The sequence below is a fragment of the Epinephelus fuscoguttatus genome, linkage group LG13 (genome assembly GCF_011397635.1).
Source record: "Epinephelus fuscoguttatus linkage group LG13, E.fuscoguttatus.final_Chr_v1".
In the NCBI taxonomy this organism is placed as follows: Eukaryota; Metazoa; Chordata; class Actinopteri; order Perciformes; family Serranidae; genus Epinephelus; species Epinephelus fuscoguttatus.
The window spans coordinates 24,464,691-24,481,484 of NC_064764.1; the positions used below are offsets into that span (position 1 = coordinate 24,464,691).

Below are 16,794 nucleotides of genomic sequence, written 5' to 3' on the forward strand. Positions count from 1 at the left end.
ACACTGCTAGCTAGCTCCCGTCAGACCCAGCTGTTGTGCAATACAGTAAACTGAAGAGTAGCAAATGAACCAAAAGAGACTGACATGCATAACCGGTCAATAACTCTCGGCAGTTAACCAATTAACTGTTGACCATTGACAACCCTGATAGAAAATAAAGGTAAAAGTTGAAGATGTAAGGACAGCTTGCATTCAAACATGCACAAATTAGTTAGACGCCACCACAGTGAGGAGCGCTTGTTTGGTCTCTGTACTTCCCTGGACTCTTCATAATAGCTATAACATTAATTTGGTTTTGCCCCCCCCCCGCCACCCAAAAAAAAATTTATAACATGTGCTTACTTGACCCCACTCACCTGTGAGGTAATCCAAGCTTTCTAGCATTTTCTTCTCCCTTGTGAAGTCCAAAGCAAAAGTATCAAAGGTGTCATTCAGGTTAATTTCCGGTAACAGGATCTGAGAGGAAGCCGTTGCCATGGAAACTCTGTAACAGAAAGTACATTATTCACAGTTCAATACGCCATATATATGATCTGTTAATAATGTGGGCTGTCCTTGCTACCTCACCTATCGCAAGTGCTTTTTGCCGTCTGGAGGAAGCGAGCGTGGTCCGTCTCCTTCAGAGTTTGGTCGGCCTGAGCGATGAGGGAGGAGGACCGCTCGATGCACTGCTTGCAGCTGGCTATCTGCTGGGCTAGTTTCCTCAGCCGCACAGTCTGGGCAGAAAAAAAAGACATGTTGATCAATGAAAAGGATGTTTAATAACCCACCACTGTACCACTTCCTGTATGAGGCACCAACCTGCCAGATGCTAGATTTGATTTTACATCGCCAATTAAAAAGCCCTACAGGAGAAAATCTGATTTACACCCGTGACAACTTGATTTTTCAGTTGTGTAAAACTCACAAGACTTTGAGCTCCAACCTGTTTTACAAGCTACCCTGGCACGAGAAGTGCATTTACAAAACATCCCCCATACCACTGCCATAGCAACAAGACCCTCCTATCCCACATCTATGCTTCTTTGGCTTAGTGGTAGAAAGCGTCCTCAGAACCTGACACGAGGCACGGGGTGAGGAAGGAAAGAGTCCTCCTCCAGAGAGGGCCATCACAGGAAGCAGGGCTCATCTTACTTTGACACTGAGCATGGCACAGCATGCCACTGCCTCTCAAATGGCATCTAACATGGGAAAAAGAAGGGAAACGATTCAAGAGGCACAGCATAAGCATATTAAATGTATGGACTCTGTGCCAGAAATACTCCAGAGCTGAGGGCTGGAGCTGAAGACAAAATACAGCATTAACTCTGCAGTCTGGGGAGCATCTCAGTTCAAGTACCTTGTTATAAGTATACAAAGCACATAAAAGAATTTATCAAAATAGATCTGAGGACATGTTACCCTGTCTGAGCTTTAAGGTCAAGAAGAGGAAGAGCGATTTTAAATAAGCTGAGATGTCAGAAAGCTTCCTCTGAAATTTCATGCTTAGGTTACCAAGGGTAACAAAGGCAGGAAGAAATAACCAAAAAGCACAAACACCTTCAGAACAGCAGTGAGTGTCATTACATGAGCTGTGTGTTTCAAAGATCTCCAGGTATTTATCTTGAGGGAAATTGGATGCTTAGCTCTGTGACTCGAATATACATGAGAGGCACAAAGCAGGGCTAACAGGGGACACAGTAAAATGTAGTGTATCAGTAGCACAAGTAGGGAAGAGGAATGAAGTTAGTGAAATGACCTCAGTGATGTCAGCTACAGTGTGCACAGAAGTTTGCTAACATCAACCACCGTAATAAGCATCTGTTCATATCAGACGAAGCAGGCTGCAACAACAAAACTCTTAAAGGGACAGTTCACCCCAAAATCAAAAGTACATATTTTTGCTCTTATATCAGTCCCTCCAGGATCTCGCGGCCAATTTTATCAAAAATCTTTAAGTGATCTTTTGCGGGAAATTGCGGCAAATGACGAAAGGAGAAAAAAAAAAGTGATTTTTTTTTTTTAAACTACTACCTACAAAAAATAAGTCATGTAAGCACTTGCTATAATAATCATACTGAATACTACAAAAATAGCTGCAAATGTTTTTTTATAGTTCTCTTCTTTAGTTTTATTTAATTAGTTTCACAACATGGACTCCAATAATGTTGCAAAAAATCCTGAGTGAATATTGTAGCTCTCCAACCACACAATGTGACTGTAAGACAACATGTAAGCTACATCTTCTGTAAACATCACATTTTAGTACATTCAACACATATTGTATGCATTTAAACAGTGCAAATTCTTATGTCAATACAGAGCGTTTCTCCATACTGCAATGCCATTAGCGCAATTTGATGACGAGTCTGATGACGTTTCAAATGATGCTGCATGAGCGATGACTTCTGGTCAGCCGGAAAATGCAGAAAAACGCGGAAAAATCACGGGACTTTTGAAAAATTCTCTTTCCCTGCAAATACTGCAGATTTTCGTTGAATTTGCGTTAATTATTGCAATTGCAAGTTTGTGATTTTCTGGAGGGACTGTTATCTGTGGTGCTGTGTGTCAGTCTAGATCAGTGGTTCCCAACTGGGTTGTGGCCCAAAAGTGGGTCAGAGGTCCATTATGAATGGACCGCAGGAGACTCGCAAACGTGTCAAGTTTGTAAAAAACACACTTTATTTTCAAGTACGGTGAATTTCCAGCACAGAGCTTTTACTTTGAAGTGGCGTTTCCTGCTGTGGAGTGAGTGACTAATGGACAGCTGCTTGACAGAGACAGCAAAATAGCTCAACGACATGGTCGAACACAAGTATGACACTAAACTGTGTGGACCTTGAACTAATGACTAAGGAGAAATCTGGACCCTCTAGCTTGACCAATTGGGAACCACTGGCTTTTGGATTAAACATTTTATTTGTAAGAAGAAAAATGTGTCACTGATTCTTTCAAAAGTGACCGTTTCCGATTGAAAATAACACCTTGAAGAGTGTTTACCCAACAACAGTGATTTGTTGTTGCCGTATTCTAATAAAGAACATGCTGAGTCGTAAGCTAGCTTGTCAGCCGCGTGGGGAGGCAAGGTTATCACCACACACAAGGTGATAAACACACCAACAAAGGTTATCAAGACACAAAAGGTGATAAACAGTACCTTTCCCTCCTTTATCTTGGTCGCAATGACTTGTCTTCGCTGCTGTATGATATTAATCAGCAGGTCACACTCCTCCAGCAGCTTGTTCTCTTGTCGCGTCGCATTTACCTAAACGGGACAGGAGCGCAGATAAGACACAGCCAATAGCGGAAGCCTATTTGTAATTCATTTGCTCTGACAAAATGTTTTGCTGTACAACTGCATTTGATTAAATCATTTTTAAATACATTATTAACAGGACGATTCATTTTAGGCAAGGCCCATGTGATAGGGAAACCACATTATGTTGGGCAAGACAAAGTGTGCAGTTTATCTTTTTATCCCAAACACATGCATGATCACAGCTATTGTACTTAACATGTACACAACACAATAAACCATGCCCATGCTTTATTTTGAGGACACATATGATATCGACTTTATATGTTAATTTCCTAACCCTTGCATACATATTTGGCCTACACTCGCTCTGAAAATACTCAATCTGCAGCAAGCGGCATGTACATTACAGGAATTATTGATCTATACACTAATGAGCACTTAATCTTGTTGACATGATGAAAAGCCACTCTCAGATACAGTACTTCATCACTGTGCTAATAATTTAATGAGTTGCTGCCCATGATGTGCCACAGAAGCAAGGCGCCCGCACCTGAAAGCGAACAGATAAGCAACCCTCACCTCCACATGTTGGCAGGTTTGGATAAGTTTGCCCATCAGACTTTCCAACTCACTGGTCCTCTTGATTAGACTGCTGAGGTTGGAATCCAAAGCTTGCTGCAAAACAAAATTGAAAATGAGTATTTCATTACACACTGTCCCCCTCATCAAACTGTAAGCAGCTGAATAAATCTTGGAGGAGAGTTAGGTGAATGGGAACATAAGGACTGTATCTGGCTGGGGTGTAATGGACACAGGAGGGGACACACAAGGCTGCCGCTGGATACGACTGGCCACATTTGGGCTCCGATCAGCGTACAGCCCCGCAGTCCTCCCTGTGTGCCAGAGATCCCATCATACTGCCTGCTGAGGCCACGGAGCTTAGCAGAGCATCTGCCAGTGATTTGGACAACTAAACCCCGGCTGTGTTAATCACTGACTCAGATCAAAGGCTTATGTTTCAAGCTTAATCTCTTACTGTAATTGGGTAGCATGATGACTGTGTACTGTGGTAGAAGTAAAAAACATCTTCAGAAGGAAAGTATTATTCCTCTTAAATGGAAGATTAATGCATATTTACATTGTGCTGTCAATGAGTGTAATAAAGACAGTGTAGTCCCACCAAAATCCAAAAACAAAGGTGTGGAAAATGCTGCAACTTAAAAATTGACTGACAGGAGTCAATAACAAAATCTTAAGTGTTAGTTTTGTTTGACACTGTAGGAAGCTTGTGTCAATCTAGTAGCCAGAATGAAATGTTGGAATTGTACGTTTCCTCAAACCAAGGATATATTACATTTGTACATTTCAGGCGTATCATATCAACATTTCTAAACTGAAGTAGCTCAGATTGCATGAATATGAGCTGAGTTCATCAGGAGGAGGCAGGGATGGTAGAAAGCGCCAAGCAGCAGACACCAGCAAACCATTGTTCAAGACCAACAAACATAAGCAGGTGGTTTTCATGAGATCTCGGGACTTCTCCAGCTGTGACTGTGGCGGCAAAACCAAGCATTTTTTAATTAGATGTTGGGACATTTTCAGCCTTTTTTTTGTGGTGACATACTCAGTATTTTTTAACGTGACATTGGGACATTTCCAGCTGTGATTGTGGTAACAAAACCAGGTCTTTTTTAACAAGATGCTGGGACAATTCCAACCATTTTCGTGGTGACGTGCCCGCTATTTTTTAATCAGATGTTTGGACATTTCTGACTGGATTTGTGGTGACAAACCCAGTATATTCTAACAAGATGTCAGGACATTTCCAGCCATGTTTGAGGTGACAAAACCAGGTATTTTTTAACATGACATTGGGACATTTCCTGACATTTTTGTGCTGACAAAACCTGGTAGTTCAACAAGACAGGATATTTGCAGTCATGTTTATGGCAAGAAATTGTATTTTTTAACAGGATGTAAGGACATTTCCAGCCATGTTTATGGCGACAAAACCGGGTATTTTTTTTAACGTGCCATTGGGATATTTCCAGATATTTTTGTGGTGACATAACCTGGTATTTTAACAAGATGTCAGGACATTTCCAGCCATGTTTATGGCAAAAAAAAAAAAAAAAGCTTTTTTTTTTTTTTTTTTGCGATATGTCAGGACATTTCTAGCTATGTTTATGGTAAAGAGACTGGAATTTTTTTTAGCGATATGTCAGGACATTTCTAGATATGTTGCCGGCAACCGAACCAGGTATTTTAGGAGAAATTGGGACATTTCCAGCTGCGTTTGTGGTGACATAACCTGGTATTTTTTAATGAGATGTTGGGACATTTCCAGACGTTTTTGTAGTGACAAAACCTGGTAGTTTAACAAGCTGTCAGGACATTTCCAGCTATGTTTATGGCAACAAAACAAGGTATATTTTACGGAGACATTGGGGCATTTCCAGCCATGTTTGTGGTGACATAACCTGGTATTTTTTTAGTGAGGTGTTGGGACATTTCCAGACGTTTTTGTAGGGACAAAACCTGGTATTTTAACAAGATGTCAGGACATTTCCAGCCATGTTTATGGAAAAAAAAAAAAAAAAAAAAAAGCTTTTTTTTTTTTTTTTTTGCGATATGTCAGGACATTTCTAGCTATGTTTATGGTAAAGAGACTGGAATTTTTTTAGCGATATGTCAGGACATTTCTAGATATGTTGCCGGCAACCGAACCAGGTATTTTAGGAGAAATTGGGACATTTCCAGCTGCGTTTGTGGTGACATAACCTGGTGTTTTTTAATGAGACGTTGGGACATTTCCAGATGTTTTTGTAGATGTCAGGACATTTCCAGCCATGTTTATGGCAAAAAAAGCGGGTATTTTTTAATGTGATGTTGGGAGATTTCCAGCTGGTATTGTGGTGACAAAACCCGATAGTTTAACAAGATGTTAGGACATTTCCAGCCATGTTCATGGCAAAGAGACTGGTATTTTTTTTAAGCAATATGTCAAGACATTTCTAGCCATGTTGGTGGCAACCGAACCAAGTATTTTAGGAGAAATTGGGACATCTCCAGCCATGTTTTTGGCATGAACTGGGTATTTTCTAACGAGACGTTGGGACATTGCCAGCTTGTATTGTGTTGACAAAACCTGGTAGGTTAAAGCATAGGGATATTTTCAGCCATGTTTTTGATGTAAAAACCAGGATTTTTTCACAAGACATCAAGACATTTCCAGCTGTGTTTGTGGAGGCCAAACCTGGTACCTTAAAACATCCTAACCCTAATCTTTGTTTTTTTTGCCTAAATGAAACCACAAGCTAACCACAGTGTTGTCACTACTAATAAAATTGAAAACTAAAACATATCGACATGTAGAGTTTCAACTGATACATATGAAACATACAAATGTATCATATCCATGGTTTGCAGAAATGTACAATGCCAACATTTATTCTGGCGACTGGGTTGCAGCCTTTAATCTACTATTTAAAGTCTTGAAAATCACTAAACTGTTGTCTGTGAAATTTACATTGTAAATGGTAAAGAGTCCAACATGGATTTAGTATTTAATCAATCAGCAAAGGTTTCATATGTGAGCATCATGCTTGATTTCCCTTGATGAAAAACAACATAATGCAAATACTCAAAAGCAGAGAACAAACTTTCAAGAAAGGAGCAAATCGTGAGTAGACCTCTTTCAGGTCAGAAGACGTTTCACATTGTGATTTCATAAGGTGGGTGCGTCACCGTGTACTAAAATAGCAGCAGCTTTATTTTACCACTCTCAACACTATGATTTATTTACATGAAAGAGAAGGTGATGAAAGCCTTTCCAGATGCTGAGCTGATGGTACAGGTGAGTTCAAACTTTTAAAATGGACGCATGAAACATAACATATTAATCAAACTGCCGTTGAATATAGCCGAATGTATACACTTAAAACTCTCCCCCAACAATTTTGCTGTGTATATGACAAGTTCTCACATGAAGCCAAACAGAGAGAGGGACAGCAAATGGAAAAGGCGGAAAAGTGCGAGAGACATTTCGGTGTACTGTATTTCTCAAAAATACGGCTTCTCCTGCAACATTAATACCCTTCATGTGTTTAGACAGCTCACTCTAATGGAGGTCTCTTTCCTAGAGTCATTTAAAGCTGATGAGAGGAAAGAATAGCAGCTTCCTCTTGTGTGTGAATGCTTCTGGTCCCACACCTTTACTTTGGCCAGTCTCTCTTCCTTCCTGTCAAAGTCCTGACAGGTCACTGACAGGACTCGGGGGTTTTATCCTGTGTCAACATTAGAAATTATATCCATTGTCAAAGGTTGTCACTTCATCCTGTGAACACCAGCAGCCGTGTTACATTTGAGGTTTTTACTTTGTTGGAGGGCTCTCATTGATTCAGAAGCACATAGGAGCATATACTAGTGTACACATTTCCACTATTATCTAGTAACTGTTAACTTAACACTACTAAATGCACTTCATTAGAGGCCCAATTAGTATTTTCCAAGGAAAGAATATTATAGGGATATACTGGACACATAGGTGCACTTTGACTATCTGGAACTCCCTATCCGATGAACTTAGACTTTGTTCGTGAACTTTGTTTAAAACACTCCTCAACATACTTTTACAGGAAGGCATTTTTCATTGTCTAGTTTATATCCTTCCTTTATCAATTTTATTATTCATTTATTTTTGTTACACACTCTGATTTATCTGGTCATAGCCTATATTCAATGTTTGTTATGTTAGTTACTGGTGTTTTTATCTTCATGGTGTATACTGCTTTATTTGTCTCATAAAGGCACTAACTGTGCTTTGAAAAGTGCTATACAAATAAAGTTTATTATTATTATTATCTAATGTGATCCAATACAACAATTCGGCATGAATTCTATTTCTACAAAGGTTATACTTTTTCAGTTTTGTTCACACTGTCTGAAAGGTAATAACTGTATTTATCTTCATTTTTAAGGTGTTAAGGTGTTATACTGGACTGCATTATATTTAAATGTGTTTCTCATATTCCGCCCCCCTCATGTGCATAAATGGGTGGACATAAATATAAATGCATTGCTAAATATAATGCACTCCACTACAACCTCTTTAATGAAAGGCAGCTGTGACACAGAGGCAGAGCAGGTCGTCCGCCAATCGAAACATCTGCAGCTCGATCCCCTGCTCCTCCAGTCCACATGCCAAAGTATCCTTGGGTGAGATACTGAGCCCCAAATTGCTCCTGATGGCTGCTCCATCGGTGTGTGAGCGCATGTGAATGATCACTGAGTAGCAGGTGGCACCATGTGTGGTAGCCTCAGCCACCAGTGTGTGAATGTGTATCTGAATGGGTGAATGTAATGTAGTGTAAAAGCACTTCAGAGGATTAAAAAGGTGCTATACAAGTGCAGGTCCATTTGCCATTTAATATTGCTCTGACAGTGTCAATCAAAACTGAACATTTAACATATAATTATTATCTTTGTAAGGCAGAATTTATGGTGGAGTTGTTGCAATGGATCATATAGGATAGTACAAGTGTACCTAATGAAGTGGCTGGTGAGTAGGGATGGGATATACAGTGGATTTTGTCGCAGATTGCAATATAAAACACACAATAAATTGATCTTGGTGAACTTCTATTATCAGTTTATGAGGTTCTCCTATTGTGTCACACCCTCACTTCTCACTGGGATATGGAGTCATCGTTAATATTATAAGTAACTCCTGTGTATTACCTACAATAACAAGTCAAAATGTTTGCTGTGAAAGGAGACTATTTAAAGCCTTGTAAGTCAAAGTGGAAGTGAAAGTGAAAGTGGGTTCCAAACCTGAATTTAGGTTGTGGTTCACCATCTTTCAGTCACAATAAAATCACAGACTATGGTTAAATAACCATCATACTGTAATGTTTGTTTACTGTATGTTTCTTAACACCTCTTTATAAAGTGGCATACACACTATGCTATGAAATGTATAAATGTAACAGACAGCCTGAGGTTTTTCCTGAACATGCAGTGGCCAAACTATTCTCAATTTCCCCCACTGCATGTTGGGATATCCTCCAGCCACTCCTCTGACCCCAAGTAGGAATAAATTGACATAAACAATGTATGACGGACAGAAAATAACAACAATAACACCAGACCTGGATCATGTCACATAATGCGAAAAACCAGACTGAAGGAATTACTGCATTATACATGCTTGCACACACACACACACACACACACACACACACACACACTCACGCCAATGTCACAACATCCCTGGGAATTTCTGAGAAATGTGAGGCGCTGTGGCTGTAAACATGTGTTTGGGAGAACCAGCAACTATGAACAAGCTCAGCTGCACGGCACCTGGGTCCTGTCTCTGCGTGCCACGAGCAAAAAAAAAAAAACAATCTCTCTCTAAGATGGGAATTGCTGTTTCCTCTTGTGTCACTGGAGGCTTCTAACAATGCGGCTGAGTGCATGTAATATGAGGTCAACAAGATACAAAGACAAATAAAAACATGAATTGGTAGGAATATAGCCCGTAATTACATCAAGCAGCTGGGGATATTATAGAGCAGAGAAAACAGATCATAGCCGCTAAGTCTTTAAGGAGATAAAGGATAAAGGACTCTACTTTAAGTCCTAACACCCCACTGTATTTAACCACTTCTTCACTGAAAAATGAAAACACAAAATTTACTACAATTTTCACATAATAACCACCAAAGCTGCATTACTAAGTGGCTGACCAGTTGCAATTTTGTTGCTTTTCAAAGGATAAAGCCCCTTGAAAAGCAACACTCAAGAGTTTTTCCTCCATAAAATCAACCTGTCCCTGAATGTGGAATTAAAGAAATGATGCTGATCACCTGGTCTGCCTCCTGGTGTGAATGACCACGGCCCACCACACTGAGAAAGCGGCCAGGCGATTTCTGCACAATGACAGCATGATCAGACAAAGGAGACAGGTTAAGACTGGTCCTTGTGACCTATGTTGCCAAAAAAATGTTGCAACAGACTGCTTGCATCCCAGTTCCACTGAAACCAAGGCAAGCATTGTGAAAGAAAGGAACGGGCAGACAAAAGGGTTTCGAGTGTTACTTGTGTTACAGTAAAACCCCCCCCTTTTGTGAGTCATGCATGGGCACTGTGAGTGTTGGTGAAAACAAAGCAGACCCTCATTTTTATTTCATGCAGTGGATGCCATGCAATTCTCAGGATACACTCTAGGACGAACTCTGACAGGAGTGAAAGCTCAGTATGGTTGAGCTGAAGAGTCCTAAACTAAAACAGTAAATATTTCGATGATTTGAGAGAGTTCATCTTGCTTAAATTTAGTCACATACAGCAGGTCAAAGCTATGCTACTTCCATGTCAATTCACAATATATCCCTGCTGCATGATTGCCCTGACTATAAAATGATCCCCCGAGGTCACTGGAGACATGATAGAGACCAACACCGTGATGATAAAGCAGTGACCCGCTAAGCTAAATTCTCACTCTTATGATAGAAGCTGATTCATGTTCAAAATGAAAGGAATGCAGGGCCACCTTTTTATATGCTCCAGCTAACAGCATCTTCTCATGCCTTATTGATATCAGCCCATCTGCCTAAAGTGAGCTGTTCCACTTAACCTAAAAAACTGTGAAAGCAGTCTCTTGCACTGAGTGTAATTCAAGTTAAGACTGATCAAAAGAGGGACAACCTCCAACTTATTTCATCTATTTTTCTCAGGCTTATGATGCATTTGTCAAAGAATAGGGCTTGTAATATTTTGCTTTTTGTGAACAAATTCCGTGGAAAGACCAAATCACGCCCCAAGCCCATACTGAATGAGTAAAGAACAAGTCATGAATGATATAGTTTCATTTTTAAAGAAGTCACGATGCCCTTCTTAAAGGGTAACTGTGGTATTTTTCAACCTAGAGCCTATTTTCCCTCGTTTTTGTGTCCAAGTGACTAATGGGAACAAGAGTTTTTTAAATTGGTCCAGTATGAGTGACACAGGTGCAGCTGGCAGCAATGAAACAGGCTGCAATGTAACCACTCAGGGCACTGGTGCCCTCAGTTTACGTCCACTTAAAGTGCTTGTCTTTGCCATTGGCAGTGTCTCACAAAAGGAGAGGATCCCTACAGAGATAGACCTTTTTGTTCAAGAGTAAGATCCTTTTATTTCACCCGAAACAGCTCCAAAATCACTATCGCTAAATCCACCAGACTCCCTTTAAATAAACAGTAATTTTATCATCGTATAACAAACTTCCTTCGAAGTTAACAGAAACAAAATCAAATGTACAAAAACGTCTTCATCTTTCCACTCTTCCAACAAACAGCAACTCTGGTTTGGGTGAAGTAAACATTTAATTCCTGTGAAAAGATGCTGTTTGTATACACACTGTTTTTCCCCACTGCTTCTAATGTGCGACCTTCCTCTCGTTCCTTTCTTATTATTTTCACATCTAACTGTTAGATAGCATGCTAATCTGAGCCTGTCAGTGGCAAAAACAAGCACTTTTAATGGACCTAAACTGACAATGCGAACATGCCCTGAGTGGTTAGACTGCAGCCTGTTTCATGACAGCTGGCTGCAGCCCTCTCGCTCAATACTGGTCCAGTTTCAAAAATCGCTGTTCCCATTTGTCAATTAGACACAGAAACATGGGAAAATAGAGTCCAGACAAAAAAATAGTGTCTTCGTCTCCGCCACAGATCTGTTACACTAGTCCTGAGTATTAACGGCAGAGTGGACTGACCTAAAATAAAGTGCCCATGTTCATCATCATGAGGGAGCATGTCACACAGTGCAATGGTGTGGCTCTTTTTTTGTGTTTTTGGCAAACAATGGAGGTCTATGGCACAGATGAATAAGCTATATCAGGCACAGGCTAGAAGGATCAATCGTGGTTGGTTTTTGTCTTTTCATGGGATTTCTTGACAATAAGAAAAATTCAGAGTGAGAAAGTTATTTCATATTGTTTATCATAGGACGTTTACAGTACACTAAGTGCCACTCAATATCTGCTAAAAGACAACATTTGCTTCACATTTGATTTACAGTACGAAACACATATGCATCCGTTATGCAGTATAGTTGTACTTATGAGGAATAATACATTTATCAAGTAGAAGATCATGTACATTATTCGGATATTTCATCTTGACAGAGAGGTGTGATTTAGTACATTTTAAACAAAATAATTGTTTAGGTTCAATTGTATTTCATCAAATCCAAATCCAGCATCAAATTAATTTGGACTGGATAAAAATGGAACCAGCAACTGAAATCCAATTCTACAAAATAATGGTTCAGCTAAGTTTCAGTACAAAGCAAATAATGACCAGTGTTACAGTTCAAGATGTTTGTTTCCGATAATATAACAAGTTAATACCAAAAACATAATGACTGCAACTTTTTGTAACTTGCTGATAAACACATTTATCTAGGTGTTTGTGCACATTTCGACATCACTAAAATCCATTCAGTTGTTGGCTTTAAAATTCATATTGGCTTGTGTACGTGTCATACTGTAGAACATAAAAACAGATTTTGAGAAAAATATCAGACTCAGGTTGGAATTCTGTGGGACTACGATCAGTAGGGACAGTTTTCTTCAGTGCATCATAAATCTCAAAGCATTCCTCGAACTACAAATCATTTCTTACCTTGAGTTTGTCATACCGGTCACTGAGGGCCGCCACATGATGGTCCCGGTGTCGGCCAACCAGCTTACACAATGCACAGATCAACTGTTCATCTGTCACACAGTACATGTTGACCTTCTCGTCCTCATGTTCCAGACACATGAGCCCACGCAGATGGGAGTCCAGTAAGGGCTCGATTAGACGGTGGCCCGTGAAAGGCTTCTTGTTAGGGTGGGTGGCCTTGAGACACTCGTCGCAGTACGACACCTCACAGGTGACGCAGGTCTTCACTGCGTCCTGCGGAGGGTCCTGCTCACAGAACTGGCACTGCACCCGGTCGCCGGGAGAAGTCATGGCTTTGCTGTCGGGGGTGGCTCGCTCACGGCGAGTCTCGTTAGGAGAATTAGGTCCGCTTAGAGAAGCCTTCTGGTAGCGGTCAATGATATTCTGTAAGGTAACGTTGCGTTTGAGTCCCTCTAGGCCCCTCTGGTTGAGGGTGATGACATAGCGACAGGTTGGACACTGAAAGGCGCTGATGGACTGAATTGGCTCGCTGGGCGTGCAGTGTGAGACCAGGATGCGATGGGCACAGTTGAAACAAAGGCTGTGAGCACAGGGCAAGAGCAGCGGGTCCTCAAAGAGCTCCAGACAGATTGGGCAGGTCAGTTCCGACTCCAGTGTTTCCATCTTCAGGCGAAACTAAATGAGGTCGTCAGCGAAATCCAGGGAAGCTGATGAGCTATCTGTAAAGATGACACAGACGTGAATTAGAAAAGGGTGAAAGCTGTGAAAACAGTTACAATGTGGGAGGTTGGGAACACTCTTTGAATAGGAGTTAATGGGATGCCTTCAATCTGCAGCTATTATAATGATCAAGGTTATGTTTTAAAGAAAGAATACCAAACATTCTTTGGTTTCAGCTTGTCAGTTGTGAAGAGTTCCAACTTTAATTTATCTTTTGTGATAGTAAATTGATTTTTTTTTTTCATTTTTCAACTTTTACTGAGATTCTATGGGCCAAACAATTAATCAAAAAAATAATTAACAGATTATATGATAATGAAAATAATCCTTGTTAAGGTTGTGACATGAACTTGAAAAATAAATAAATAAATAAAAAAGAACACACATATTCTGTCTCTTGTTATTATAAGTACTTATGATAATAAGCACAAAATTATTCCGAATCTTGAGTTTTCCACTGCAAACTGAACATGAAAACATGAATATAAATATTGCTGTGTGCAAATATTTGTGAGAGATATCTGATTATGGAAATGAAGCAAACAATAAAACAAGCAAGCAGTCCAACAGAAACATGTGTCTGCATGTTACACATATATCAGACCTCTGTATGGTCTATTTGGCTGAACTTACGACTTCAAGAATGCAGCAGCGGCTCATTTTAATTTGGCACAGGAATAGTCTAGCCTATCCCCATGTGTTCCTCTCTATACTGTAGTCCGCAGGCCAGCGGGCCAGCGAGGACTGACAGCTCAGCCAAGCAGAAGTGTATTGGCCTGCTTGCTGATGGCTGGGGCTCCACACTATCACAGACACTAAGCCTTTGTTCCCGGCCAGTCAGACACCCCAGCTGCGAGTGGACACACTGTGCTCACAGCGTCCCTCTCTATGTGAACTCTCTACCTCCACTCATTATGTGTGAAGAAGGCAAAAGCTCATTATCAGGACAGTCGGGCACAAGTAGCCTTTTGAAGTTGTGAGGATACAGCAATTACCTCTGAGCCACAGACCTGGGTTTGTTCTTTCCATTCTATTCAAATCTTCACAGACACGCAGCTATCCCGCTGCACTGTACAAAACAAGAGGCGATTGTTGCACTTGTCTCTTGTGACTGTGATGCATCTGTGGGCCTTTGTTTCTTTGCTATTTTGTTCTTTAAAGACAAAGCGGCGAATGCAGGTGTCTAGAAGTTAGGATCAAACACAACCTCTTCACTGTGCAAACCCCTCAGTCTTCAACAAAACATGCTAAACATCAAGCCTTTTGACACAGACATTGTTTGAAAGTTGGTGTTTTATCATTCATTGACATATTCTCTTTAAAAATTCAGACACTGTTTGCAGTCAATAATTAATTCATGCATTTATAAGGAGCTAAAACTGAACTAATGTCCGCAGAGTAAGCAAACTGTGGCACACGAAACTTCTGAAACACTTGTCCAATACTTTATCGATTTGTTTGACCTGCCTTTACTTGAACACATGAGACAACATCACAGCATTTTTAGCAGTTACTGTACTCGTCAAACAGGTTAAGTTGTTATTTCAACCAGGCTGTCCTCGATACAAAATGAATACAGAGCTTTGTATGGCAAACACAATGCAAAAAGCTAATCCTCTGATGTCATCGCTTGTGATATAAAATACCCTTAAGTTACAAAAAGCCTGTAAGACAACACTGTGGCAAAGAGCCACCGTAAACTGCATTACGGCCCCGAGTACATTACGCACTCCTGAAAGCTCTCCCATTCATACACAGTTTACTTTACCCACCGATGGATTTCGCCCCACTTTGTAATGCCGAGACATTTCTGCTGAAGGAAAACTTCTGATCTAAATCATAAAAACATATCTAAGACACCAAATGCACCGGAAATAAACCCCAGCATGCTGTAGAGACGGGCATCCGCACGGCACAAGTCTTCACAGCCCCAGTAATCCTGCAGCAGAGCTGTCATTAAGCAAGAGATTGAGCAAGAGGTAGAAAGCACAACAGGAAAAGTTGCCCGACAATTCCAGGAAAGCCAGCTCCACCTACAGCTGGAGCGCTGGCCAGCACTGGAAGAAGAGAGAGAGAGAGCAGACAACAGCAAGAGTGTGGGAGAGAGAGAGAGAAAGAGCGGAGGCACGGGGTTGTGCCGAGCCCCAGCCCATGCCCTCACAGGCAGGTTAGTGTCCTCTCAGCCCTGCCCATTCAGAAATTCAAAGCGTCAGGATCAGTTTCAGGTTTCCTTATGTGACCATCCCCTCCAGCTTCTCACAGCACAATGCTGTGGATTGGAACTTTTCTTGGCTATGCCACCAGGGACTCAAAGAGAAAGGCTGAAGACACAAACACAACTGAGAGGCAGCCTGTGGGACAGCAGGTATCATCTGTAACGTGGGACAGAGGTCTGCGACTCTCTCAGCGTCCCAAAAGCAAGATGACGTGGATTAAAAGAATTTCTGTGTCTCTGGTGGCTTGTTATATGTATTATGCTTCATGAGTGCCACAATCCAGAAAACCACATAGCTCTTTCGACGTTAAAATAACAGTAAAGTGAAACTACGTCTGCTTTATAAAATCACCGCTCAACTTCCTGACAGCAGCAAATGAAAGTCACTGAGCATCCTCTGTGACAGATAGGACTACAAATGAAGACAGACACTACGAAACATCATCTGGGACGTACGAGTCTGTCCCAGTTGGCCCTCATGTGGGAATCACCGAGGTACCATCTGCTTACCATGTGCCTGTATTGCCAGACACACCCCCGCTGTGCTCCATTTGAATTCTCCTGTCATTCAAAAGGAGTCCCCAGAGTGGCCATCCTCTCTGAGAGACAGATACACTGTAAATATTAAAGACAAGCTAAAGTTCAGACAAAGCGATGGGTGTGGAGCTACATTGCTCGGGAGATGCACATGGGAATGTGACAGGCATTCCCCAGGTTTCTTCTATAATATGGTCTCCAGCTGGGATGGAATTTAGTTTTGTAAGATCAGCAAGAGGACTTGAGGGGATCCAGATTTAAGAAGTTTGTTATTTAAAAACATAAAACTCCTGGTTTTTCTTCCCCTCCTCTGCTTGCTCGTCTTTTACATTTAAAGACAACGTACACACATAACCAGTGTATTAGGATGGCTGCTTCGAGCATACCTCAATACCGATAGACATTTTATTGATATACTG

At 40.9% G+C, this 16,794-nt stretch overlaps 1 protein-coding gene across 4 annotated transcripts in view; it reads right to left on the reverse strand.

Annotated features, from left to right (window-relative positions):
• The window catches only part of mid1 (midline 1), a 40,827-nt gene that overhangs the window by 6,788 nt on the left and 17,245 nt on the right, over positions 1-16,794 (reverse strand). For 2 of the 4 annotated variants that reach the window (XM_049593391.1, XM_049593390.1), the window contains exons 2-7: positions 12,901-13,622; positions 10,105-10,167; positions 3,818-3,913; positions 3,137-3,244; positions 568-716; positions 357-484 (exon numbers count right to left, since the gene is read on the reverse strand). In XM_049593391.1, coding sequence (XP_049449348.1) covers positions 357-484; positions 568-716; positions 3,137-3,244; positions 3,818-3,913; positions 10,105-10,167; positions 12,901-13,566 — 1,210 coding nt within the window. In that variant the 5' untranslated portion in view covers positions 13,567-13,622. Of the gene's footprint in view, positions 1-356; positions 485-567; positions 717-3,136; positions 3,245-3,817; positions 3,914-10,104; positions 10,168-12,900; positions 13,623-15,395; positions 15,557-16,794 lie in introns of those variants that run through there. The other 2 variants (XM_049593392.1, XM_049593393.1) reach the window with 2 other exon arrangements.